Source organism: Balaenoptera borealis (assembly GCF_965194805.1).
Source record: "Balaenoptera borealis genome assembly, chromosome: 11".
NCBI classification, from domain to species: Eukaryota; Metazoa; Chordata; class Mammalia; order Artiodactyla; family Balaenopteridae; genus Balaenoptera; species Balaenoptera borealis.
This window is the reverse complement of record NC_138868.1, coordinates 97534138-97560126: the sequence shown is the minus strand read 5'-3', so window position 1 is coordinate 97560126 and position 25989 is coordinate 97534138. Positions and strand designations below refer to the sequence as shown.

General features: G+C 51.8%; 1 protein-coding gene across 1 annotated transcript in view; it reads left to right on the top strand.

Annotated features, from left to right (window-relative positions):
- The window catches only part of DSCAML1 (DS cell adhesion molecule like 1), a 349698-nt gene that overhangs the window by 504 nt on the left and 323205 nt on the right, over positions 1 to 25989 (top strand). Inside the window, exons 2-3 of the mRNA XM_082341823.1 lie at positions 14966 to 15283; positions 18807 to 18953. Of these exons, the coding sequence (XP_082197949.1) occupies positions 14966 to 15283; positions 18807 to 18953 (465 nt within the window). The remainder of the gene's footprint in view (positions 1 to 14965; positions 15284 to 18806; positions 18954 to 25989) is intronic.

Sequence of the window (25989 nt, the reverse complement as noted above, 5' to 3'; positions counted from 1 at the left end):
GCGGCTGGGTGGCGCTGGGACCCCGGGGTGCCCTCCGAGTCGAGGGTTCCTTAGGCCATGACTGTTCACCTGGGAGTCCTGGCGGAACCGGGCCTCGGCTTACTCCCACTCTGCCACTGCGCGCCCCTCCGCCGCCCCGGACCCCCTGCACCGCACCGCACCGCGCTTATCCGCGCCCTGGCTGGATGCAGGGCGGGGAGAGCCGGGGGTCCCGAGACCTGGGGTCTCTATGATAGCAAGTTTGTTCCCCAAACCTAGAGGTCGCCTTCGTCCAGCCCCACCTCACCCCCTGCCCCGGGCACTAGCCCCGGCTTGGCTGAGCCGCCTGGCCACCTCGGGCAGCGCGCCCCAAGGTGCGAGAGTCTACGCTTCGGTTCCTGGTCAGCGGACATGGGGACGAGTCTTGGGTTGGGGGGGGCGTGTCGCTTTCCCCGGAGAGAAGGCGTTGCTAAGGGTGGGTCCAGGTGTCCGGCATGTCCAGACCTGCTGCTGGGGCGCTGCGCACCTGATCCTCGAGGTAGCCGGGATTGGGGGTTGGAAGCGGTCAGACATTTTCCAACCAGAGTCACCTGGGCACCGAGTCGGGATCAGGCAGTCCCCGGCTATCGGGCTTCCAGGCGATCGCAGAGGACGTGCCCCCGGGCGCACAGATGGCGGGAGATGAGGCGGCCGAACTCGGCGCCCTTGCGCTGAGGAGCACACACGCTCTTACGAGCTCAGCTTTACCTGTGCAGCCCTCTAACTTTTCTCCTTCGCGCCCTGGGGGACGGCTTCTACCCCCTTTGCCCAGACGGCTGCCCTGGCCCAGCTGCAACTCTTGACCCCTAGGCGATGGGGGAAGGGCAATCCAGCAGAGGGTTGGCGCTCCCGGACGGGTCCGGTCCTTCCTTGCCGACGCCCCAGGGGTCTGGAGTCTGCAACCTGCCGGAGCTGACTGCAGTATCTTGTGGCTTTGGGGGAGGAGGGTGACCCTATTTTATTTGTAAGTACCGCTCGGTCAAAGCCAGACTGAAGGCCAAGATGCTGCTGAGGTGCGGGGCGAGGGCCGGCCCCTGAATCGTGGACAAAGTAGTTGAGTTTCTCTGACCCAACGGGGTCCACGGGGTGACACACCAAGGCTGGTCTAGGTTGATTAACCCCCTGACCCTTCACAGCACCCTCTCATACCCCGTCCGCGGAGCAAGAAGCCTGCCTCCTGTTCACCCGGGCCCCCCACCCACAGTCTCCCTCTCCCTAGGCTCTTCCTGCTTCCCTCCGCCCCGCAGGCTGGCTCGGCTCGCAGCTTTAATTACATTAATATTAAAAATACATAAGGTGAGGAGCGGCAGCTTTCTCTCTGGCTAGTTCCCTCTCCACCCGCCACCCCTTTCCATTTTGTCGGACAAGGAAACACAGGCTGGAGCTGCTGCCACACTTCTGCCCAGCTTTGACCACACACACCTCCCACCCCCTTTCTGGAGACCTCTTCCAGAGCAGCCCATTCCCCAGGAGTCGAGGCCCCCTAGCAAATACCTGATGGACTCTCCCCTCCCCCTTCCAGAAGCCGGGCATTAATAAATGAAGCCCAAGCTATTTGATAGGGAAGGGGCAGATGGGGGTGGGGGTGGAGAAAGACCCAGAAGACGGCAGGACGGCCCGAGGGGCAAAATCCTCTCTAACGGGAGAAGCAAGTAGCTCTGGCCTTGGGCCTGTGGGGAGCTGGAGGTGCCAGGTGAGGCAGCACCTAAGTGGCCTTTGGGTCTGCAGAGCTCCCGCGCCCCTGCCATTCAGAGGCTCCAGCATCTGCGCTGGGCGCCAGGGCGACTTGCCAGACAGGCCTTTCTTTTCCTTCGTGCCTTAATTGGGTCTTAGGTGCCAGGCTGGTCCCCGGGGCCTGTTCTGCTTGGGGTGGCGTGGTGGTGGCGGAGGCGGCTGGGGGAAGATGTTGATGTGGTGAGAGCAGCGAAGATGGGGTTTGGTATATTTTTCTCTCCCGTTGCCAGTCACCCCCGCGGCACCAAGGAAAATGTAAATGTGAATGTTCGAGCCTGTTACAGAAAACAATATCCTCTTGCAATAATTTGTACGTCCATCTGTGAGGAGCGGGAGGAGGCAGAGAGAGAGAGAGGAGAAAACAAGATGAGATGGAGCGTCCTCTGGATGGAATTAAGCAGTTATTGAATGTGTTTTAAGCGTCTGTTATTTCCATTCCTCTCGAAATACCTTTTTTTTGATGAAGCCTGAGCTCAGACTGATTCCCCAGAACTAAATTGGGGAGGTGTTTTAATAATCGGTTATCGAGTCTTCAATAACTGCCTTATTATTGCCAAAACAAATCCAGGTTCGGGCAGCCAGATGAACCCCAGCGAGGCTCTCTCCGTTGTTACATCCAGCGTGCCAGCATCTGTGTTGCCTACATTTGCATTTTTACTGTGTAAAAGAGCAAGCTTCCCCGGCACTAAAATTCCTGTTTTCTAAAAGCCAAAATAATGGGGTGCATTGATTTTTTCATTCCCCACCCCCAACCTCTCGGATGGGGACTCATGGTTCTTCTCTCTAGAGAAGACCAAATTAAAAGCCTTCGTCAAGCCATTAAGAAAATCTCTTAACACTCTGTTCAGAGTCTAATTAAAAGGGGGGTGGGCACTCAGGGAATGTGTTTTTAAAATCTCGAAATGGCAAACACAACTTAGGGGAAGGAGGTGAAAGACCAGTGAGCACTGAGGAGGGGGTAGGTAGGCAGAGAGGCCCTGGGTGCTAGGATAACATGGGGGAGAATGGGATTGCCTTGATGCCCGACAAACCTTTCAGATGCATCGTATTTCTGGGCATCAAAGTCAGCTGCCTTGAATATATTTCTGCAGCAGACTGGGGAGCTCAATTAGAAACAAAAAGCAAGTAAGCAGTTGACCCAAAGGCAGCGCTTAAGTTGAGCAGATCCCAGGAGACTGGCTGAAGAGGCTTTATTTTTCTCAGATTGAGGAATCGAGAGAAGGTGGGCAAGCAAATGGCAGGGGTGGAGGGTGGGGTTGGCCCAGCGATGCTTGCGCGCCCCCCCACCCCCGAGACACAAGGTGGTTGTCTGCGCCTCGCGGGCTGTTGGCTTTTGTCAGAGGGGTGCAGACCTCCGGTCCCCCTTACCTTCTCCGGGTCTTCAGAAATTCCACCCTGTGACTTGCTTGGTCCCCTGCTCAGCTTGGTGAAGGACGATTTTATTTGTGGATTAGTTGAAGGGAGGGTGGATGTTCAGAGAGCTTTTTTTGGGGGTGTGGGTACCAAGCTGGGAGATTCTTCCCTCCCACGTGATCTTGGAGGATGTGTTTCTTGGGGGCATTGGAAGCAGTCAAGAGGAAACGCCCCCAGCTTCCGAAGTGCTTTCTCAGCCCCTAGCTCAGTAGATTCTAACCAGCACCCAGGTGCATGAATGGGGTGAGCCACAGGCAGCAGACATGACAGGGTGCCAGGAACCCAAGGGCAGGCCCTGGATTTGCATATAATTTGCATACAGATTTGCATGCTCACCTAGCCGGGCCAAGAGCCCTCCTCACCCTCTGTGAGTAGCAGCGTCTTGGTCTCAGCCTCAGTTGCAGCCAGGCAGTGGCTTTTCCTTCTGTGGAATGGGGGTGGGGCAAGAGTGGGGAGAAGGATGATGATTTGGGTAGTGCTTCTCCCTTGCCTCTGAGTTTTAGGCCTACAGGGGCTCAGCACTGAGTTCTTCTTCTGGCAAGGCAGCCCCCGAGCTTGCAACTAGGGTGGAATGGGTGACCAGTGGCAGAGACACCCGAAGGCGGGCCAAACTTTGGGTGTGGGTTGTCCCTCTTGTGCTGCAGGACGAAGAGAGGGGCACACCTGCTATGGGGATCCAGGGCCAACATTTGCCTTCTGGTGAGTGCACCCCCAGAATGGAGGAGGCTTAGGGCTGTGGTCAGTGGGTGGAGAGGCAGCAGCTGATGGGAAGAGGGTATCAAGTGAGGCAAAATGCCCTTTCACTCCGCTGGTTTGTCAGTGTCCAGCTTGGGAGGGGGTTGTGGCCTCTGAGGGGAAGAGCCCCCAGCTGCTGCTTCTACCATTGTTAAGGCGCCTTCTGTCACATGCAGTGGTTGGGGGCATGGTGAAAGGCAGGCGCTGTGGTCAGAAGGATGGGTGTATAAAGAGTTGGGGGTAATGCTGGAAGAGCACACAGTTCAGGGCAGCTGGAGTGCTCCTTCCCAGAGAGCCAGCTGGGATGCCCACAGTGGGGAGGTGGCTTCGGGAATGATTCTGTCTGCATTTCCGGGGCCCTGGACAAATCCCACCCTGGCAGGTGCAGCTCCAAGGCCTCCCAGAGCGTTTTTCTGCACATCTAATGATCTGGGAGGGCCCTGGTCCACCAGAGCCCACAGAGGTTTCTGAAGGAGGTGGGGTGGAGCCCTAAGGTGTTGGGTAGAGCCTCAGGGGATGGCTGGAGGGAGAGAGGGAGAGGGCCAGTGGGCAGAGCTTCAAGCCCCCCTCCCCCAGTTCTTCCAACCAGAGCATTTTATATATTAGAATTGTGAAGGAAAATAAAAAAGATTGCAACTCGATGGTGCAGCGGATATTCTGAGTCAAGGCAAACCCTTCATTCGCATCCTGGCTCTGCACTTAGTATGTGACCTTGGACCTCTCTGAAACTCACTTTCTCCAGCTATGAAATGGGATTAAAGGAGATAATGCATATGAAGTACCTAGAATATAACTCGTTTTCAATAAACCTTAGACCTCTTCTTTTTTCTGCACTACTCCCAGCTTCCCCCCACCCCCAAAGTAGAGCATCCGCTTCTGTCCCGAACGGTTGTACTAATGAGCCACAGTTTTGGCCAAGCCAACTGACTTAGACTTTGTAGCAGTAAGAGAGGCTGAATGGTGGCCAGGGCAGGGGACACCACAGCTTCCTTCTACCACCTATCAGCTGGGTAGCCTGCAGGACCCATCTGCAGCCAGATAGCTGAGGCCATGCGGCCACCTGGGTGTCCCTGGGGTGGGGTGGGATGGGAGCATCCAACACTCTCCCTTTCCCCAGCCACAGCTGGTGGCAGCTGCAGAAAAGGTGAGGGCACAGGTTTGCTCCAGATTTGGATTTGAGGGTGAGGCAAAGGCCAGTCTCATACCTACCAAAGGAAGGCTGGGGTTGGTTGATAAATCTCTACCATGACTGGACACAGTAAGAACTAGCCTGATTTAATGCCATAAACCTATGTACGTGGACTGCACAGGGTGAGCCCCCATACCTTGTAGCTGGATGGATTTCTGTCTTTCCCTGCTAGGATGAACTTTGCTGTTTTTCAGGTAGTTTCATGTATAGAGAACACCCTTGACAGCCCGTGACCTTGGGGATCCCTGGACCACTCCTCCCTCCATAACCCAGTCAGCCATATGACCCAGGGAAGCAGCATATGACCCAGAGGTCAGGTGCTGCTCATGGCAGGTTGTGGCCTGTGGGTCCCATGAGTGGCAGGGTGCGGGGCTGTGACACAACAGCCTGTGTGCCCTGTTTAACAGCTGTTTGTCCTGTGCTGCTTTAGCATGAATAGCATTAGCCTTGGGCACCACCCCTGCCATCCAGCTGCTATCCCCTCATCCATTCAGCCACCCCCTGCCCCACTTCCCCATGCTCTTTCTCTACACGCTGCTTGTACTGACAGTTTCCAAGGTCACCGTTTTCATTAAGAACAGTTATTCAAAGGCAAGTTGCATCTCCATTAAACTCCGTGTGTGTGTGTGTGTGTGTGTGTGTGTGTGTGTGTGTGAAGAAGCATTGTCCATAGACATAGAAAACAAAGCTCAGCTGTCTAATATAGGCACGTTACCTAATAGTTCATGTGCCTCTATTTCCCAATCTGTAAAATGGGCAAAATAACCCCTGTCCTGGCTGTCCCCCAGAGCGATTGCTATTGAATATGCACAAAAAGGGTGAAGGCCATACAATGGTATAGCGTGTGACAACGCTTTGTAAACTGAAGAGGGCAACATATAAACACACACATGTAAAAACCACAGCAAATCAGTTTTAGCCTTATAAATGCTCTGCTGAAATGTGAGGTATAATTACTGTCATCTCATCATACAGGAACAACGAAGGTCTCACAGCTGTGTGTGGCTGTCTCCCCCCTCCCTGGGCCTCACACATATGGAGAATTTTCCTAGCCTTTGCTTTTCATCAACATGGGGAACAGCTGATGAGACAAAGCCAGGCTGCCAACCGTCTTCATGGAGTAGACTTGGCAGATTCCCTGTGGCCCCAGTGCCTGGGGGGAGTGGGAGGAGCTTACCTCTGCTCCCTTCCCAGGTCCTTAGATGTGAGTTTAGTCCATAATCCTCTGGACACGCCCCTGAGGGTGTTCTCCCTGCTGGGACTCCACAATCTTTTTGTGGGAAGGGGAGTAGGCACAGGGTCCCACCTTGGGTCACCTTGTTTGAGGTCACAGCAATTACTGGAATCCAGGCCCTAAGAACCCAGCTGACTCAGGGTCATGGACACCCTGTATCTAGAGTGGCCTCCCAGAGCCATGGGGGAGAAGGTGGGTGGGGGACCTGCTCTGAGGGTGTGACATCCATGGGTCAAAATCTTCCAGCTTGGAAGGCACCTTCAGGGACATGGAATCCGTCCCCTAATCAGCTGCCTGATCCCCTCTGCACTGTCTCACCAGCGTTGTTCTTCCTCTGCTCCAGCACTTCCAGCCACTGGAAACTCCTTCCTTTCAAGGAGACCATTCCTGGCCAGACAGCTCTGACTATTACAGCTCTCACCCTTACAGTCAGCCACTTTCCTGGTCCTGTACCTTCTACTCGCTGGCTCTGCTGCTACCTTTTAGGCCACATAAATCCAGCTGAAACCCTCTTCTACTTGACAACACTTTGACTACTTGTAGACAGATGAACTGCCCATCTGAGCCCTCTTCTCTGGGCAGCCAGCAGCCCTGGTCCCTCTAATGCTCCCTCCCATGACATCATTTCCTTTCTCCATGATGCCCTCCGTGCCTGGGTTGCTGGGATCTGAAAGTGGAGCGGCCAGAATTGCAAGAGCGGTGGAGACGGGGGTCTGGTCCCAGCCAGGACACTGGCCAGCTGTGCACCTGGGGCAAATGACTCTCCAGGCCTCGCTCTCCCCATCTGTAAATGGAGGAGATTGAACAAAATAATCTCTTAAGTCCCTCCAGTGTGAACAATCTAAATCTAGGAATCTCTGGGGACAACTGTGCTGTCTGAGCCGACTCCCAGGAAAGACCTTTCTGGCCATAAGGGGCGTTCCTTTGACAGGCCCTGTCTAGAAGGGGCTGGAAGATTAAAGGGTCTGTTTGACTGTCAGCTGTTGCTCATAACTTCTCCTGGAGCTGATGGTGAGGGGCCTTGTAGGTTGAAGGATGACTGATCTTTACTGGATCTCAGAGGTTTCTGGTTGCTGCTTACAGGAACTATGTTTGTGCTAAGAATCTTAAGAAAAAAGAAAAAAAAACCCGTTTCTGATGGACAGAGGTGACCACTTGGACACTGGAGCAGTGCTTCTCATTGGGGTGGTACTGTTTCCTTAGGGCTGTTTGGAAACTGGGGGGATACTTTTTGGTTATTTTAGTCACTAGAGTAAGGAGGATATAGTGGAGGGCAGGGAGGGATGATTAGGGATGAAATGTCTGATGCCTGGGGCAGTCCCAAATAATTCAGAATTGTCATTCCCCAAATGGCTCTCCTCCATCAGAAACCCACCTTAGACATAGGATGATCACATCTTGGAGACATTCTGAGGATAGAATGTAGTGCACCCGTTGAGAAACACAGCCGGAGTAAGGGAGGCCTGGGTTTGAAGTGCTGCTCTGTCAGCCCTGGCTGTGCCACCTAGGAAATTACTTGATCTCTTGAAGATCCTGTTTTCTTATCTGTAAAATGGGGTCTTGGGCAGTAGCTACATTAGAGGGTGCTCGTAAGGATTAAATGCACTATAATGTAAGGAGAGGGCTTCTCACAGTGCCTGGCACACAATTAGTGCTGAAAAGAAGTGGTGGCCATGATGATGGTGAGGCTAGAGGTAAAGCAAGTGTGCCAGGTTTGGGGACAGAAGGTCTGGGACTTGGTCCCAGCTGCACAACCAGTTCTGGTTGCCTGTAAATGCTCAGATGCTGTCTGGGGAGACTGGCCCTTCCCCTCCTCAGAATCTAGACTCCGATTGTCTCCAAGGTGTGAACACACCATAACGGGGTTTTCTGATGGAGGGGCCAGACCCCGTCTCCCTGGTCCTCACCTGAGTTTTGGATGGACATGGTGGTTGACCTGAGACCCCACTGGTTGATCCTCTCTGAACCCGGTTTTTCCAACTATGGAATAAGAACAGAGTGAAGACAAATAATACATCTCTTTTATGAAAACCTTTGTGTGGAGATGCAGCGGGGTAATCAACCTTGCAAATTAATCTAAGAAACCTCACATCTGCATTAAAACAACCACAGCTCTGTGTGAGGCCCGGGAGCCGTGTAGCTGTGGCAATGCTCTGTTTATTGATCACACCATTATTATTTCATTAACTTGATCACCAAATTAAGTTACTTAATGAGGTGCTGAGGTTCTGTCAGCCAAGCCCATGAGAATGGTCTGTCGTTGGGAGAGTGGATTGAAGTCCAGTATGGCAAATCTTTTTCCTATGGAGCATTGCTCTGAGTGTAGACAGAGGACCACCTGCCTCAGAAATAGAGTTCCCTGGCCCTATGACAGACTCAGTGAATCTGGTATCTAAGGACATGCATGTTTAACAGGCTCTCCAGGTGGTTCTTATGCATAGTAATGTTTGAGAACTACTGTCTGAAGTTGTCACCATCATCATCGGGAGAGGTATTTGTTGTGAGATAGACTTCCTGCCTACCTGCTATCATGATAATATTTATAACAACAGCAATGAATACTTAGGTGGTTACCTCTACCACTTATATATACTGGAAACTGTCATACATGTTAACTCATCCAATCTAACAACCCTTGAAGTAGATATAGTCACCCCCATTTTATAGATGAGGAAACCAAGGTGTAGAGAGGCGAGGTAATCTTGCCTGCAGTTACCCTGCTTGTAAGGGGCAGAGCAAGGATTCAAACCTGGGGAGCCTGGCACCAGGGTCTGGGCGTTTAACCACTGTGCTAAGTGCCCAGTGCTGTGCTAGGCCCAGGGGACAGAGTGGTGACCAAGACGGGGGGCTCATAGGCCTGCAGGGGACCCCTGCCCGTTCCTCCTCCCCCCGCTACCATCCAGCCACGCTCCCTGTGCCCAGGGCTGGTTACCCCTTGCAGGCTCTTGCCCATCTCTCGGGCGGGTGCAGGAGGCAGGGACTCCAGCACTGGCAGATGCTCCTAGATGAAAGATCCAGTGAATGAGACTAAATATTGTAAAGGAAGAGAAGAAGTGACTCATTTCTCCCTGTGGAGGTGGTGAGGCGTTAACATTTCAGTCCCCTCAGGTTGTCATTTACGATGATTGGAGATGATGACATGGGGATAATTCAAAGTGCACCTGGGTGGAAGCCTCAGTTGGCCAGACACCTCCATCCCAACCCAGGCAGGTGGGGTGGGGGGCCCCTGGGTGTCGAGTGCGTGAGTGTCGAGTTTCCTTTGCCAAACTAATCCCAATGGCCAGACAGCGCAGGGCAGACGGACAAGTTGATGCGATGGATATTTAGGTTTCAGGGGTGACCCTGGGGCAGCCCAAATGCCTGGGGGCGATTTCTGGTTTAAAAATATTGCTGTGCTATTTCTACGCTTCTAATCTCCCAGCCATTTGGAGCCTGTTTTATGAAACACGGCATCGGGGTGGTGCTCAGTGTTAACCGGCGGAGAAGATTAAATGGGTTTAAGTCTGGGCGTCTGTCACATCACAACCAAGCTCATAACTTCCATTTTCTATTAAAAATCCATTTCCCCTTTGACCAGAAGAAGCTTTGCTGTTGATCTGATCTCTCTCTATTTATGAAGTGTTTCTCCCTCCTCTCCTTCTCTCTGTAAATCTGCCTGGTTCTGTCTGCAGAGGGAAGAAAAGGCTGGGGGATGGCTGAGATTTAGGGAAAAGTCGGGAAAGTCGGAGTTTCCTGTCCAAAGATTTGCTTTCCAAACTTGGACTGGCTTCCAGAGAAGAAATGAAAGAAAATCCTCATAAGGCCCCAAACTTTTTGAACTCTTCGGCGTTGTGTTGGGAAAAACTCGGGCTTGGGAGGCAGGCAGACTTTGACTGAATGTTGGCCTGGTGGCCTCCTGGCTGTACGATCTTGGAGGATCTCCCCCCAGGAGGCTCTTTGTCCTCACCTGTAAGATGAGACTCACAGAGCCCACCTCGTGCCTCTGCGTGAGGATTATGTGAGGAAATGCCCTTGTAGCACACAGTAGGCACTCAATCAGTTAGTCTCCTTTCTTTTGAGAACTCTGTACCATCAGCCAGGCCACTACGCCTCCAGGGGAGTAGGTGTACAGCCAAAATGAAATTAGAGAAAGGGCCATAAACCCTTCTGCGAACTCTGCCCTGGGCGGTGGGTTAGCCCTCTTCTGCCCCCATCTCCTTTGCAAGCTCCTGGATGGTGGGGGGCCGTTTTCCCTGGCCTTTGATTCTTTCCACCACACCTGGGGTCCTACTGAGCTTGTGGCTTGTGCTGGGTAAAGATCTCCTGAAGGAACAAGTCTTTCCTGGCCTCGGGTCAGGAAGGACCTGGGAGAGGAGGGCATTCAAGGGTACAGGAGTCACCCTCGGATGCAGGACTGCAAGGGGGGGGGGGCTGGGCCCTGGCCACCCTTTGCAGTAACTTTCGCCTCCCTGGTCCCCTCGGGGAATCACTGGGATGCGAATAACAATCCCATCCCTCCTAGTCCTGCATCCTCATTATGGGGAACCAAGTACTTTCACATTCTGTTTTACCTGCTCAGCAGCCCTGGGGGACAGGTAAGGTGGTGCAGTCCCCCCTTTCGTGAATGAGGACACTGAGGCTCAGAAAGGCTAAGTGGGTTGCCTGAGGTCACACAGCAGGTCAGGAATGAGCCCCAGGAGGGAAGGTAGTACTGTCAGATTTGTCCCAGGTCTCTGACTATTGTCCCATGCTTCTGTGCGCCTCAGAGCTGGCTGAGGCTTTGTCACTGCTCTGAAGATTCAAATAGGAGCCTGAGGAGGGAAAGCTGCCACCATTGAAGCCTCTCCAGACTCCGTGAGGTGGGGGTGAGGCCCCCAGACCCCTGCTACTCCCCCTTCCGTGGCTGGTGACTGATCGTACCCATTGCTACTGCAGCCACTCACTGGTGCCCTGTGCCAACCTTCACCTTAGCACATGGCAGAGATTTCAGGGGATTAGTGCCTCAGTTTCCCCTTTATGGATTTGCTCACTCCTTTCTCTTGGCAGGTGGGGTGAGGCTGAATTAATATTTATTTAAAGGCTTCTGCATTCCAGGCTGACATGTGCCTTGTGATGGTAAAATATGAGCCCAAAGTAAGTGCAAAATGCTATTGTTTCACACCTGAGGGTGATGTTTCATAATGGCAATGCACTGTCAGAGCGATAAGCTGAAATGAATGGTTTGTCTAATCCTCCCCAGCTCCCCCAGACCCACAAGACAGCAGCTCACATACCACGGTGGGAGAAATATGAGGCTACTCACCTTTTGCTATAAATCCGCTGTTTCTTCAGCCCTGACAGGTGGCTGGACGATCCCGGTCAATTCATCAATTACATCTACCCATTTGTAGTTGCTGAGAACCCCGTGTCCTCGGCTCTGGCAGGATCGGAGACCCAGAGAGCAGGAAGGCTGTTGCTACTGTGGCTGCCGGTCCTTCCAGGAGCCCGGAGCCAAGAGAAGCCTGGTCCCCAGGGGTTGTCTCTGCAGGGAGGGTGGGATGCATTTCCAGCCAGGAGAGAAGACCAGGAATGTGTATTGAGAGTGGGTTTGGGATGGAAGAAAGGATGGGGAGGGATACCCAGCCTGGAAAACCAGATTTTGTGGTTTGATTCCTTTTGTCTTCGGTGTGGTTCATACAAAAGGGCAGTTTCGCCCCCAGGCTCTGAAGGCAGGCAAAGCTGGGTTCTGGCCCAGCTCTAATACTTTCACTGTGGGTTACTTTGGGTAAATTAGTTAACTTTTCAGAGCCTTGATTTCCTTATCTGTACAATGGGACGATAATAATAACATCCCCTAGAGAGTCATGAGATTAAGTGAGAGAACACCTGTAACAGGTCTAGCACCCAGCCTGGCCTGTAGTTAGTGAAATCCATGGTGGCTAGCGGTAGTTTTTTTTTTTTTTAAACATCTTTATTGGAGTATAATTGCTTTACAGTGGTGTGTTAGTTTCTGCTTTATAACAAAGTGAATCAGCTATACATATACATATATCCCCATATCCCCTGGCTAGTAGTATTGCTGCTAGTCTTATCATCACTGAGGGCTACTTCATACTGATCCTTAAATATTTTCTTACCCTGCCCCTTGAATCAGACAATTCCTGAGTTCCTCTCTGTCAGGGATCTTTCTCAGCTTCCTAAGTCCATTTGTCAGGCATAATGTCTACATTATGCCTCTTTCTGTTCCTTGATGGATTTTGGCTTCCAAAATCCATAAAACTGCCACGGTGAGGGTGTCTGATTAACTAGGTTGTCTCAGGAAGTACCCAGAACCCCGGAGTGATGTTCCTGCGCCCACAGGCTAAGCGTTGTCTGAAACGTTGAGTCCGACACGGGCCCCTCCCAGGGGGTGTGCACGTGCGTGCACGTGGATATATTAATCCTGTTCTTGGCCAGCTGAAAAGGGAAGTTGGAGGCCAGGTGGTGTTTGAGGGAGGTTTAAGCCCCCTCTTTATTACTGCAGTGGTTACAATCATTTAAGGGTTAAGAGATCAGTCTCCGGGCTCAGATTGCCTGAGTCTTGAGTCCCAGAGCCCTCACTTACTGGTCATGTGGTCTTGGGAAAGTCTCTTTGATCTCTCAGTGCGTTAGTTTCCTCATCTGTGAACTGGAATAAGAATGGTACCTCCCTCACAAGGTTGTTGGGAGGATTAAAAGAAGTCATACGAGTAAAGTGCTTACAACAGAGCCTGGCATGTAGAAGATGCTTAACGAATAATTGTTGACTGAATGTCAATAAAGAAGTCTTTCAGAAGATGAGCAGGCTCCTGGGAACCTGGGGAGTGTGGATCCGAAGAGAAACTTCCTAAGCCTCAGTTTGCTTACTTGCAGAATGGCATGATTTCATGACCTTGGGGAACACTCTAGTCCCTGTGAGTTGGGCAGGCTTCCAAGGGTCCCCACTGGGGTCCCCTCTTCCACAGAGCAGACTTCTCCACCACCAGCACCGACGCTGTCACCGGGGAGGCAGCGTGAGGACGTGGATGGGAAAGCTGTGCTGCCCACCGCGCCTCGGCTCCCCCCTCCACCCCCTGCAGCCGCTAAGGGCACGCAGTGCCGGGTAGGGACGGCAAATGCATTTGCAGCTAAGAGGATGCCCCTGACACCCCAGCAAGGAGCCCATGGATGTGTTTTCCAGCACTGCTGCTAATGGCTTCATCACAGCTTTTTATGAGATGATGTGAATTGCTCTGACCAATGAGGCTTAATGGCCTTCCTCAATGAGCTGCCCGGTACATTCTCCCTGGAGGCTCGGCTCAGAGTTAAGCCGAGAATATTAATATGGTCGGATGCAGGCCCTTCCCCTCCCCATAAAGTTGTGGAAATTGAGGTCAAGTTGGGTCCCCTGCAACGTCTTTAAACAAGCGGCAGAGTGGTTTGTTTGCTCCTTTATCTTCCTGGTGGAGAGGGAGTGGCTTCCAGCTGGAGACCTGGGACCAGGCCCCCTCTTCCGCTGGGTTTGCTTCCACTTGTTCAGAGGTGGCCCTTCTTAAGGGGGCAGGTTCCTTGGTAGGGAGGGAAGGCCCTGATTCCACCATTGGGGGCTGCTTCCCGCGAGGGCAGGCAAGACCGAGGCCCTGGGCTGGGATGAGAGTTGCAGACAGCTGTCCTCCTTGTCAGGCGGCCTTGATGTTGTCAGGTAGCTGCAGTCGTGAGCATGTTCGCCCGTGTGACTGAGTGTTGCAATGGCAACATGTCAGAGATGCATGGGGTCTTTGCAGCCTCGTGTATCCTCCCTCCATTTTACAAGTGAAGGAGCAGAGGGTCAGAGAGGGGAAGGGAATTGCATGGTTGGTCAGTGTCAGGGATGGTTTTAGACTTGAGGGGGTGGGTATCTCTAGCCCCCAAGCTTGGACTGGTCTACCCACGGTGCCGCCCGTCCTCATCCCATCCTCTGGGGCAACACATTTTCCAGATCGACCTCCAGAGGGGAAGAAGGCTCTGCAGTCTTTTCTCGTCCGGGCCAGCATCCCCGCTTCGTGTAGCCCTTCCTCGTAGAACACGGTCTCTGACCTTTTACCTTTCGGCTGTGGTGTGATAGAAAGTGTGCTAAGATCCTCTTTAGAGCAGTGGGTTCAGATTTCAATCGTGTAGCTTATTAGCTGTGTCATCTCAGGCAAATCACATAACTTGCTCATCCTCCAAAAGGGAACGATAAAAAAAGAGGCAGTACTGTCTCCTCTCAGTGTTGTACAGATGAACCAAGGGACTGGGTGTGAACCTCCCAGAGTATAATAGGTACTCAATAAATACCCATTATCTAAGCAATTTCAGTGTCTCTCCTAAAGTGTTGATGGGGGGGGTGGCTGGGGTGCGGGGACGTGGATTATGGCTTGGAACCCTTCACCATAGCAGAGTGGTGGCCGCCTCTCTCCGTGGACTTGGCTTGGCATGGAGGACGAGACGTTTCAACTTTTGCCGTCCCTATGCTAAGCTGGAAGCTTCTGCAGGGTGGGAACTGTCTCTTACTCACCGTTGCCAGTGCCTGGTGTACAGTCAGTGCTCAACAGTGCTGTTGAACGACTGGCGCTTGAACGTTTTATGAATGAGCGTGGGTGTTGCAGCCTCCGGGCCTATGAGGGTATCATTAGCAGGCGCTAACCAGCCTCTCCCCTCCCCTGCAGCCCGCCCTGAAGATGTCGGCACCAGCCTCTACTTTGTAAATGACTCCTTGCAGCAGGTGACCTTCTCCAGCTCCGTGGGGGTGGTGGTGCCCTGCCCGGCCGCAGGCTCCCCCAGTGCGGCCCTTCGATGGTACCTGGCCACGGGGGACGACATCTACGACGTGCCTCACATCCGGCACGTCCACGCCAACGGGACGCTGCAGCTCTACCCCTTCTCCCCCTCCGCCTTCAATAGCTTTATCCACGACAATGACTACTTCTGCACCGCGGAGAATGCTGCCGGCAAGATCCGGAGTCCCAACATCCGCGTCAAAGCAGGTAAAGGACAGACACGGGCTCCCCGACAGGGCGGGAATGGGGAGCAGGCAGCGCCTGTCGTTTTGAGGCTGTGTGTGTAACATGGAAGAAGGCAAGGCAGCCCATCAAGGAAAATGATGCTGTTCTTTGGAATCTTAGCTCTGCCACTTCCTGTGTGTCCTTAGGTGGAGAACACACCTTTCTGAGCCTCAGTTTCCTCATCTGCAAAGCTGATGCCAGCACCCACCTTGTTCATCACTACGTGTGATGGTCCAAGGAGATAGGGCCCATTTAAATTAAGTAATGTGCTCATTTTAGTACTTGATTCATGGAAAAATTCAGTGAGTTTCTTTACCAAAAAAAAACCCCTTTATTGAAAGAGAGTATATAAAAGAACTGCACATATTGTAAGTATATAGCTTGATGAATTTGCACAAAATTTAACATCCAGATGAAGATATCAGCATCTCAGAAGCCCCTTCTTGCTTTTTTCAGTCACTCCACCCTTAGGGGAAACCACAGTCCTGACTTCTAACAAGATAGATGTTTGCCTGTTCCTGTACTTTATCTAAATGGAGTCCTACAGCACATATTCTCTTGAATCTTTTGCTCACTGTTGTTTGTGGGGTTTAGCCCTACTGCTGTGTGAAGTTATATGTCATTCATTCTCATTGCTGTATAGTCTCGTTTGACTATACTGCACTTTATTTATCCATTCCACTGTTGATAGACATTTGAATATAAGATATCTCATGAGAATAGGCATTTAGGTAAAATTCATGATGGAACACTCTTAGCAGTGAAGCATTCTGGTCTTGGGAAGAGGTGATGGAAGCAAGGAAGCGAGGGCTTCTCAGCTGTTCTCTTTACAGAAACTAGAAAGTCTCATTTCTCTGGGTTAGGTCTGGAGGCGAGGGCATGGCTTAGATGAGTTACTCTTAACTGGGTTGTCATGATATGCTGGTGAGTCCTAATCCATTATAAAGTGCCTCGAATAGTAATAACGCATGGAAGTCTGGGGGGATGATTTTCTTCGAAGAGCTTTTTGAGTGGGAGAGGATAGATAATGTTCTAGCCAGCTCACTGCGATGGCTCCAAGGCTTGGGCGTGCCATCTTTCCTGGCGATTGTGTTGGGCAGAGGAGAGTGGGTTCCGGGGAAGTCTCCCCAACCTGCATGCCTAGCGATGGATCCTGCGATATCTCTGGCTTCCTGTCCTGGCAAGGAGTCAGGCCCTCAAGGAAAGTTGTGTTGTGCTTTGGAATCTTAGCTTTGCCACTTACCTTAGGCAGAGGACACACGTTTCTGAGCCTCAGTTTCCTCATCTGCAAAGCAGATGCCAGTACCTACTTCATTCATCACTCCGTGTGATGGTTCAGTGAGATAGCGCTCTGTTGAATTAAGATCCTTCCGCCTCAGGAGAACCTCTCACACGTAGAAGGTTCCAAGTAGCTGGGAATGGGTGTGTGTAGGGGTGAGGAGGGGTGGGAGTTCTTAATTGAAGAGCTGGTCTTCATCCACTGGTTTGGTTGGGGGAGGGGGCGTGTGGGAGTGTGAGCTCTGAGGACCCAGGGCCGCGCTTAGGTATCTCCTCTGGGGCTCCCCGTGGACCCTCTTTTCAGGAGCAGCACTGTTCCCCTAACACGACACCAGGTGCTGGACTGGGAGCCCTGAGGCCAGGATTTGAAGCCCAGTTCTGGCCTCCACAGCCTGGAGGATTGAGCTGAGAGCAAGCCATGTCCTGTTTCCTAATACCTGCCTGTTATTGGGTTAGGATATAGTTTTCACAGTAATCCTGTCTGGTGTTTCATACAAGGGAGGGGACTAAGTCAAATAAAGGTTAAGCCACTTGCCCAAAGGGCACCTAGCCAGTTAATCACAGAGGCATGGCTGTAATGACAAGCTGCATTGCTGTAGTGCTTTCCACGTGCCAGGCCTTCTCCATGCTGCTGTTATTGTTTCCTTTTACGAATGAGGAAACCGAGGCTCCAGAAGGTTCACGAGCTCTTATCCAGGGTTACACTGCTGCTCAGAGGAGGACACAGGGCCTGCTTGTTTGACGCTCCTAACCATAGGTCTCTGCAGGCTCTCGAGGACTGTCCCCGCGGTGTGCACCCAAACCCCAGCCCTTCCCACCCTCCCCTCTGCTTCCCTCCCCTTAGCCTCCTCTCTGCTCTCCCCGCATCTGCAGGCAGTGCGATGTCCAGCCCACGAAAGGGTGGACCATGGCCCCACAGAGCTGGGAGTGCCTCCTTCCGTGCCTCCTTCCATGCCTCCGTCCTCCGCCTCAACTGTGTCTCTTCCCATCACAGCCACAACACAGGGAGGGAAAGAATAAAGACCTGGGGAGGGACGGGCAGGGCTGGCATGATGGGAAACACAGCCAATTAAGAAGCTCTTGATGAAGCCAGAGGGACTGCAGGTGCACAGCCGGAGGGGCTGCTGGGCCCTGAGCATCGCCCTGGCAACCATGGCAGGGAGAGCAGGAGGGCACACAGCCCAGGTGCCTGCTGAGGGACAAGGTCGGGAAGCAGCGGGGCTCTGGCTTCACCAGCTCTGCTTGGCAGAGAAGAGGTGGAAAGACAGAGAGGGCCCCGGGGAGAGGCCAAGCGGAGGAGGACCAGAGAGAGGCCGAAGCAGGCCCCTCGGCCCTACCCCTAAGGTTGGTCCAGCCCACCCATGGGACCTGATACGCAGAGCACCTGCAGGTGACAGCGCCCCAGAAGCCAGCCCTGGGACCGAGGCAGGAGGCCTCCACTGCACGCTGTGGTGGAAGAGATCTGCTGAAGCTGGGGGCAAGACTGGGGGTCAGGCTGTAGGCGGTGTCAGGAGGTGGGAGAAACCAGCAAGAATGCTTTGTTTTGGAGAATCTTGGAAATCGCCCATGTCTCTGGGGTTCGGTGTTTTCAGAGATCATCACTGTGTCAAGTATTCTCTCCCATTGTTCTTATAAACCACCGAGCCCTGCAGAAAGTTCTGTATGTCAACTACATTTTCCCAGGCTGCCTTTCATTTTGAAGTGGCACAAAAATCTGTTTTTAGATCATGTGTCACAGTTTTTCTTTTGGCAAATGATGGTCATCGTGGCCCAAACTCTTACCACCCTGGGCCCAGGAATCCTGTAGGAAATCAAATGTGGTTTAATTAGAGGGATTCCGGCGCTTTTGCTTAGAAACCACACATGCCCTTGTTGAATACAATCCCATTGCAGGGCGTAGGTGCCGCCCTCCAGGCCCTAACAATCTAATGCATTTTGTTAAAACTCACCAAAATTGGAAAGGCTAGAAGTTGGATTTACTGTCCTGTAGAGGGAGGCTAGGTATTTCTGCGGGAGAGCAGGTGTCTGCTGGAGTGGGAAGGAGGTTGCTGGAGAAGGCAGGAATAAGACCTTGACAGGAACTTCCGGGCGGGGCAAGCGGGAGGTGGGAGAAGAGGTGAAGGAAGTGCGTCCTGGGGTGCTGAGAGGTGGCTTTCTCAGGCCCCCCCACCGTGTCCTAGTCAAGCCTGTGACACCCTCTTCTTTCCGCCCTGCAATCTGTCTGCAGTTTTCAGGGAACCCTACACCGTTCGGGTGGAGGATCAAAGGTCGATGCGTGGAAGCGTGGCCGTCTTCAAGTGCCTCATCCCCTCTTCAGTGCAGGAATACGTTAGCGTTGTGTCCTGGGAGAAAGACACAGTCGCCATCATCCCAGGTAAGAGAGGACCGCGGGGCCTCATAGGCAGGGATGCTGGGGGGTGGGGGGCAGAAAATCAGCAGTACTGAGTTGGTGGTTGAGCTAACCCAGCTCTTGAGGTTGGTCCTGGCAAGTGGTTTTTTATTGTTCTGGTGGTGCTTTGGCAAAAAAGCGTGTTTGGTCTCGGCTTGGTGCGTCTCCGTGTGGGTGGGGAAAACCCACGTGCCAGCAGCCTCTGTGGCGTGTGTGAAGGTCCCATCAAACACAGGGTGGTCCTGCTCCCCCCAAGGAGGGGGGTCACTGTCTTTCCTGGCCACCGGCTATTTGATTGCCCTTGGCCTTAGGGATGGGAGGCAAGGCTGGAAGGACCTTATCTGTGAAAGACTGTGGGGAGAGGAGCGATAAGAGGCTGGTGTGTGGTCTGTGTTCCTGGGATTCTCGGAGGACCAGACTTGAGCGAGCATGCGTGTGGGACTTTTATTTCATGAGCTGCCTAGACGCTCCATCAGAATTCTAGCCGGCCTCACGCTAGAGGTGCCAGGTGTTGCAAAAAGAGGTTAATACCATGTTGTAGGGTCACCTTGTTAGAGCTGCCGTGATTGAAGGCACTTCATTACTGGTTCCTATGCAGGGTTGTCCCTTCAACAGGAAAACAGGTCTGGAAATCTCAAGAGAGGACCTCAGATCCTCAAAATACCTCCAGGCCTCCAGTTACAAATCTGTGGGGTTTTCCCATCACGCCAGCATTTCTCCCTGCATCCCTGCACATTGCAACAGCCTTGACACTTTTTCTTCCTTTCTCCATCAAGGACCTTGGTTTTCCTTTCTGTAAAATGGAGGCACTTGACCAGATGCTCCCTGAGTGCCCCCCAACATGGATGGCCCATTGCTGGGCATATGAAATGGTTCTAGTTGCTCAAGGTCTTCAGGTTAGTTGGAGAAGACAGACTTCTATGCATGAAACCTATAAAGCTGGGATTCTTAATACTGCTACACAACTGAACCCCTGGGGAGCTCTTTGAAAAACACCAGTGCTTGGGCCCAACCCCAAATCAGCATCTTTAGCAGTAGAACCTGGGCACTAGCTGTTTTAAATCTCCTTGAGTGGTTCTGAGGTAGAGCTATAGGAGACGAACCAACGCTTCAGCACCTTGACAGCCAACGTGGCAGGATACTTTTCTGAGACATTAATTTGTGTTTTGCTCTTGGAACTTTTTCCTTCTCTCAGTCCCAAGCCGATGGCCAGGCCGTTATGTCTCCTGGTCTCAGAGCTTGTAGTTGGACAGGAATCAGAAGCTCCTTGAAGACACCTGCTCTTCTTGCCTTTTGTGAGCAAACAGGAAAGGTTAGGATGGGTGTTCTGGCTGGGGAGGAGAGCCTCTGAGGGCAGTGAACAGACAGGAGACCATCGGATGCCAGAGGCAGTGTGGTGCTGTAGGCGGTTCACGGGGTATGGCGGGAGGAAGCGGTCGGACCTCAGAGGGGTGGCTGTGTGTGGCTCCCTGGGGTCTGGGACTGAGGCCGGGGTTCTTGTGTCCAAATGAGGCATGAGATGCACAGCCCAAGACCCACGTCCCTGGGGAACCCGCCAACAATGATGGGGACTGAATGTCCTGTCTCTCCAACAGAGTCACGTGGAAGGTGATGTAAAGAACATAAAGACATGTGATATTTCTTATACACCTGAGTTTATGGACCAAGAGTTATACTCATTAAAACAATAATAATAAATTTTTGAGTGTTTCCTCTATGCCAGCCAGTGGGCTAAGAAACTTTCATATGTGACCTCATTTTATCCTCACAAAAAGTCCCTAAGTGTATTTTTTTCCCCTTCCACTTTACTGAAGAGGAAACTGAGGCTCAAAAAAGTAAAGGGACTTCTGGGTCACACATGTTATCACGCAGAGGGCAGGGCTGGACGCAGGTCTGTCCTTTCTGCCTATGCCCTGAACTCCCGCACAGGACCACCTCCCGGGACCCGCACAAATATATCCTATGAAGTGTCACTCTGAGTACAAGGGAGACTGTGTGCTCTAGGCAAGGAGAGCCTTGGCCTCAGGAAAGCGAAAAAGTCAATGCTGGTTTGTAGGGAAGAACTAAGTCAAGTGTAGTGATTACGAGCCCAGAATCTAGGATCAGACTGCCTGGGCTTGAAACTCACTCCTCTGGGCAAGTCTTTTACCTCCTTGGTGCCTCAGTTTCCCCAGTGATAATAAAATAGGGGTGATGATTGGCCTACTTCATTGGGTTCAAGTAACAATGAAAGGAGTTCATATATGTCAAATGTTTCAAGCACTGCCCGCCACACACTGAGGATGGGCTGGGGCTGTGACGATGACTCTCGGGGGGATGGGAGCACGCCCCTCTTTGTATTGCCGAGTCCTGTTTAGGTGTGTGTATTTCTGTGTAGCAGGGTCTGTGTCCCCCACTAGACTGAGTTTCCCAAGGGTGGGACCTGGGTTGTTTTAGGGCACACATCCCTAGGCTCCTGACGCACCGCCTTGCACCCCCAGGACAAATGCTCACCAAATGTTCAGTGGGTGCGTGATGGATGATCAGGAGAGTTCTGAAAGAATATGGGAGGCACTGGGATAAGGCTGGGTGCAGTGGGCATCGGGTAGTTAGAAGCTCAGCTCAGACAGGAGAGACGAAGATTAACCTGGCTCCTGTGTGGAGGCAGTGAGCTTCCCCCAGACTCACTGTAGTTAGTTGGTGCTTCAGGGCTGTCTTTGATGTCAAGCCTGGGCTGGTGGCCCCAAAGGACATAATTATCAGGGAAGTGGGCTGGTCGTTAATCTGCAGGGCTCTGTTACACGTTGGTTCTGTAGAACCTCTTCCTTTCCTTTAGCCTTGGAGAATTTTCCTCCCCTGCCCAGCCCTCCAGCCCCATCCAAAATCATTCTAGATCCCTCTACAGCTATGTTTTAGATCCAGGGATGGACTTTCTAAAGCGCATGAATCCACCTAACACCCTCCCAGAGGAATTCATGAGAACCAGAGGGAGTGGAGTTTTGCATCCTCCAGGCTCTAAAGATGAAGGGCTAGAACTTGGGCCCACCTGCTCCAGGCTTTAATGTTGGAAAATGCAAATTGTTTATTGATTTTTTTTCATAAAAATAGGATTCTCTGCTATCCATACCACACTGCCCTGTGTGTGTGTGTGCGTGTGTGTTTTGGCTGGGATGTTGGATGGCAGCTTCTCACGGTGGGGGGAGATTTAATGATGAGGTCACCTTGAGGTTAAGGAAGCACTTAGGAGCCTGAGTGACTTTCCTCTGACTCTTCAGGGGCAGCTTCTGGAGCGGGGAGAACGGTGTTGACTTTGATCTCTGGGTCTGCTGGGCTGGGCTCAGATCCTCCGCCAACCACGGGGCCATCAGGAGCAGGTGCGAGAGAGCAGGAGGAGGAACGGAGGCTGACGTGGGCCAATCAGGGCCCAGGAGACAACTCCTTGGGGAGGGTGGGTGCCCTGGGAGGAGGGGCCCGATGGGGTGGCTGCAGGCCCCTGTGAATGGTCTGCCTCTCTGAGGGGGTTTGGAAGGACTTAGAGGCTCGGGGCCTAAGCAAGCTCCATGAGTTGGGTATTGGCTCATGGGTTGGCCTTCCCAGCTGCCCACATTGGGAGGGCAGGCAAGCCTCCTGGAGCCTCCGCTGAAACTCTGTGCCGCTTTTGGGCTGTGCTTTTCGCAGGGTAGGTAGAGGCTGGAGAGACAGCCCAAAGTGCTACCTTTCTCAGAGCCACCTACTGCCCCTCTCTTCCTCCTCCTGCCTGCCCCCCAAGCTGATCAACTTCCTCCCATTGGGCTATTCAGAGATGTGTGTGTAAAAGAACAGAGTCTCTCACCTATGAGCTGACAGACTCCTACCCCTTACTTCTCTCCCGGGAGACCTGGTCTGGAGGTAAACTGGCTCTCCAGAGCGAGTGGGATGGGGGGTAATAGGGCAAAGGGCTGTGCATAGACATAAATTAAAATTAAGGCCTCCAGTGAAGCCGGGATGTGGTTTAATTTCCCATCTGCATGATCACCATTACAATGCATGTTATTGGATATAAAGATAAATCCGGCCCTGTTCCTAATAGCTTTTAATTTCCACCAGACCTGATTATATAGATGCAGGCTCCTTGTGGGAATTTCCCAGCATGCTCTTCCCCAGCATCCTGACTGGCTGTCTGGGCCCCAGTGGGGAGTTTTGGACACTGCTCAGATGCGGGCCAGATGTATCTGCCGGTGCTGTGGAAGACAAGCCTGGAGCAGCTCCCTTGTCTAAGTGAATGGGGCTCTTGACTGCTGGGTTGTCATCCTGCCTTGGCCAGGTTGGGAGTGCACTGGGGACACTCTGTGTTGGGGGAAGGGAGAAGCAGGAGCAAGGAGAAACTGGCCAGAGGGGTCCTTTCAGAAAAGTGGGCAGTGCTCCCGGACCATAGGTGGGAAGGCAGTGAGCCCCCCACCCATCACCCACCTCCCTAAATGTCCCCAGGGTTCCAAATTGCTCATGGTTCTTCGTACCTCTTTGCATTTGGTCTTGCGTCTCCTCTGCCTGGTCTGCACTGATCACCTCTTCTCCTTATTGATACTGTACTCCTCTTCTGTCCTTTAAACTTGGTTCACGTGTGTCCCCTTCCACGAAGTTTTACGTAAGCCTCCAGCAGACCTATCGGTCCTCTGGTTCCATTCCTGGAGCACTTACTTCACGGTGTCTCACGTTAGAGGCTGTTGTTTCTGTCTGTCTGCTGCAGGAGGGTGTACAACTCCATCTTTTGCATCTCTTTATCCCCAGGGCCCTCACAGCACCTGTTATAATAATAATAACAAGATTAATGATAATATTTATCATGTACTGAGACCTCTTTTGTGTTAGGCATTCTACATATATTATCTCTAATCCTCACAATAACCCTTTAAGATAGCTGTTTGTTTGTTTGTTTGTTTTTCCAGTTTTTATAAATGAGAACAGTGAGGTCCAGGGAAGTTAAGCAAATTAGCCAAGGCCACACAGCTAATAAGTGGCTTGGGTTTGAGCTGGGGTCCTCCAGCTTGCTCTATTCCCTGCTGCCTCTCCAGAGCAGTTTCCTCATTAGGAACGGACTATTCCAACATAGGAGGAGGGCCTGTCCCTGTCTTCTGCACTTGCTTGGGGACAGAAACATATCACCAGCCCTTGCCCTGGCCTCTGGCTCTGTGTGCCGTGACCAGAGGCTTTGGCTTTCCTGAAGGTCAACAGCTCTCCAGCTGAAAGATCAGTGAGCAGTCATTCTAACAAGGAGGTTTTATTGGGCACTGGCTCTGTCTTGGGCCCAGTGGGAGACACAAAGTTGGTCTGATCTGGGAATTTAGGATTCCGTTCATGTTGTCAGCTCTGATGGGCAAGGATGGATAATTCCAGCACAGTAAGCAATCAAATATGATCTTGGTTTGCTTTGGAATGCAGCGTCAACGTATTAATTGCATTTTGCTCCAGCTGATATTAAAGCTACTTTGATCCCATGAGCCTCCACCAACTTGGACAGGGGATGGCACAGATGAGAGAGAGCCCAGGTGGTGCTTGGAAACCAGTTGGACACGTGTAGGCTACAGATGAATGGAGTCACTGATTGTCAGAGCTAGAAGGGCCTTGGAGGTCACGTGGTCCAGCCTCCTCATTTACTGATAAAGAAACTCAGGCCCAGACCAATGCCCTCTTACGCCCCTTCCCCCTTCTCTCCTGCTCATTCTCAGGGCACAGTACCTTAACTATTCATGGGGTGCTTTTTTTTTTTTTTTTTTTTAACCACTGGACGTCTTTCCTTCTTTGTTTAAAACCTTCCCATCTTTTAAAGTCTGGTTCAAATACCCCCTTTTCCCCCCCATGATGTCTTTCCCAATTTTTGCTAAGAATGGATTTAAAAATCACGCAGATTAACCTCCTTCCAGGGGATCCTTTTCTGAACTCCCTCCAAAATTTATCAGTTCCTTGCTGAAGACACTAATCGTATTTTGTCCTGTAATATTTTAAAATCTGTGTTATTACCGCTATGAGAATGTCTAATCATCAAGAGCAGGAACTGTATTTCGTTCAGACCCCTTTCCACTCCAGTGCTCAGAAAAGATGATTAATATTGGTGATGAAATGACAGTCTCTTTTCCCCCTGCTGGACTGCCCTGTGGCAGGAAGGAAGGAAGACTGCCTAAGGTCACGTGGAAAATTGGTGGCATTGCAAGATCTAGACTTGGTGGTCCTTGGTCTCCATTACACCGAGCTGCTTCAGAGCTACCTTGACAGCGACCACTTCTGTGGGTTCCTCCTGTGACACTCTGTTGTTTAGATGCAAAATTGGGGATCTCCGCTCTTGACTACTTAGGGGCATGGAGAAAATGGGCTGGGATGGTCAGTGTGCTGATATGAAATAAATGATGTGCTCAAGGCAATTTAACAAATGGTGCTAGGCAGAGTCTCATGCCTTGCAGAGGAATTAAACTTGACCATGACCTGTTTCTTCCCTTCAGCAGCTCCTATCTAGGGGTTATAGTATCTTCCCAAGAAGAGATCCCCAGGAGGCTGGGATTCTTTCTGATGATGGCAGCCCAGCAAGGCTCATGAAGGGGAGGGGGGCCTTGGAGCAGAAATAGCACGTTGGGTGAGGTGACAGCGCGGGGAAAGGCAAGCAGGAAAGGGGAGGATGGAGTGACCTGGCTGGAGGGTAAGTAGAAGTGGTGAGAGAGAAGTCTGGAAAGGATGCCAGGACATTTAATTCATAAAGGTTCTATCTAGTTCTAGGGGGAAAAAAAGAGGCAACCTGATAATAATGACTAATGATCATGGAGAACTTACTAAGTTGCCAGGCTCTGTTCTAAGCATTTTACATGTGTAGCTCATTTAACCTTCACAGCAATCTGAAGTTGAGGGGATAATCATTCCCCATATTAGAGATGAACAAACCGAGGCACAAAGAAGCTAAGTGAATTGCCTAAAGTTGTGAAGCAGTAGAGCTGCAATTTAAACTTTTTTTTTTAAAGTTTTTTAAATTAATTAATTAATTTATTTATTTTTGGCTGTGTTGGGTCTTCGTTTCTGT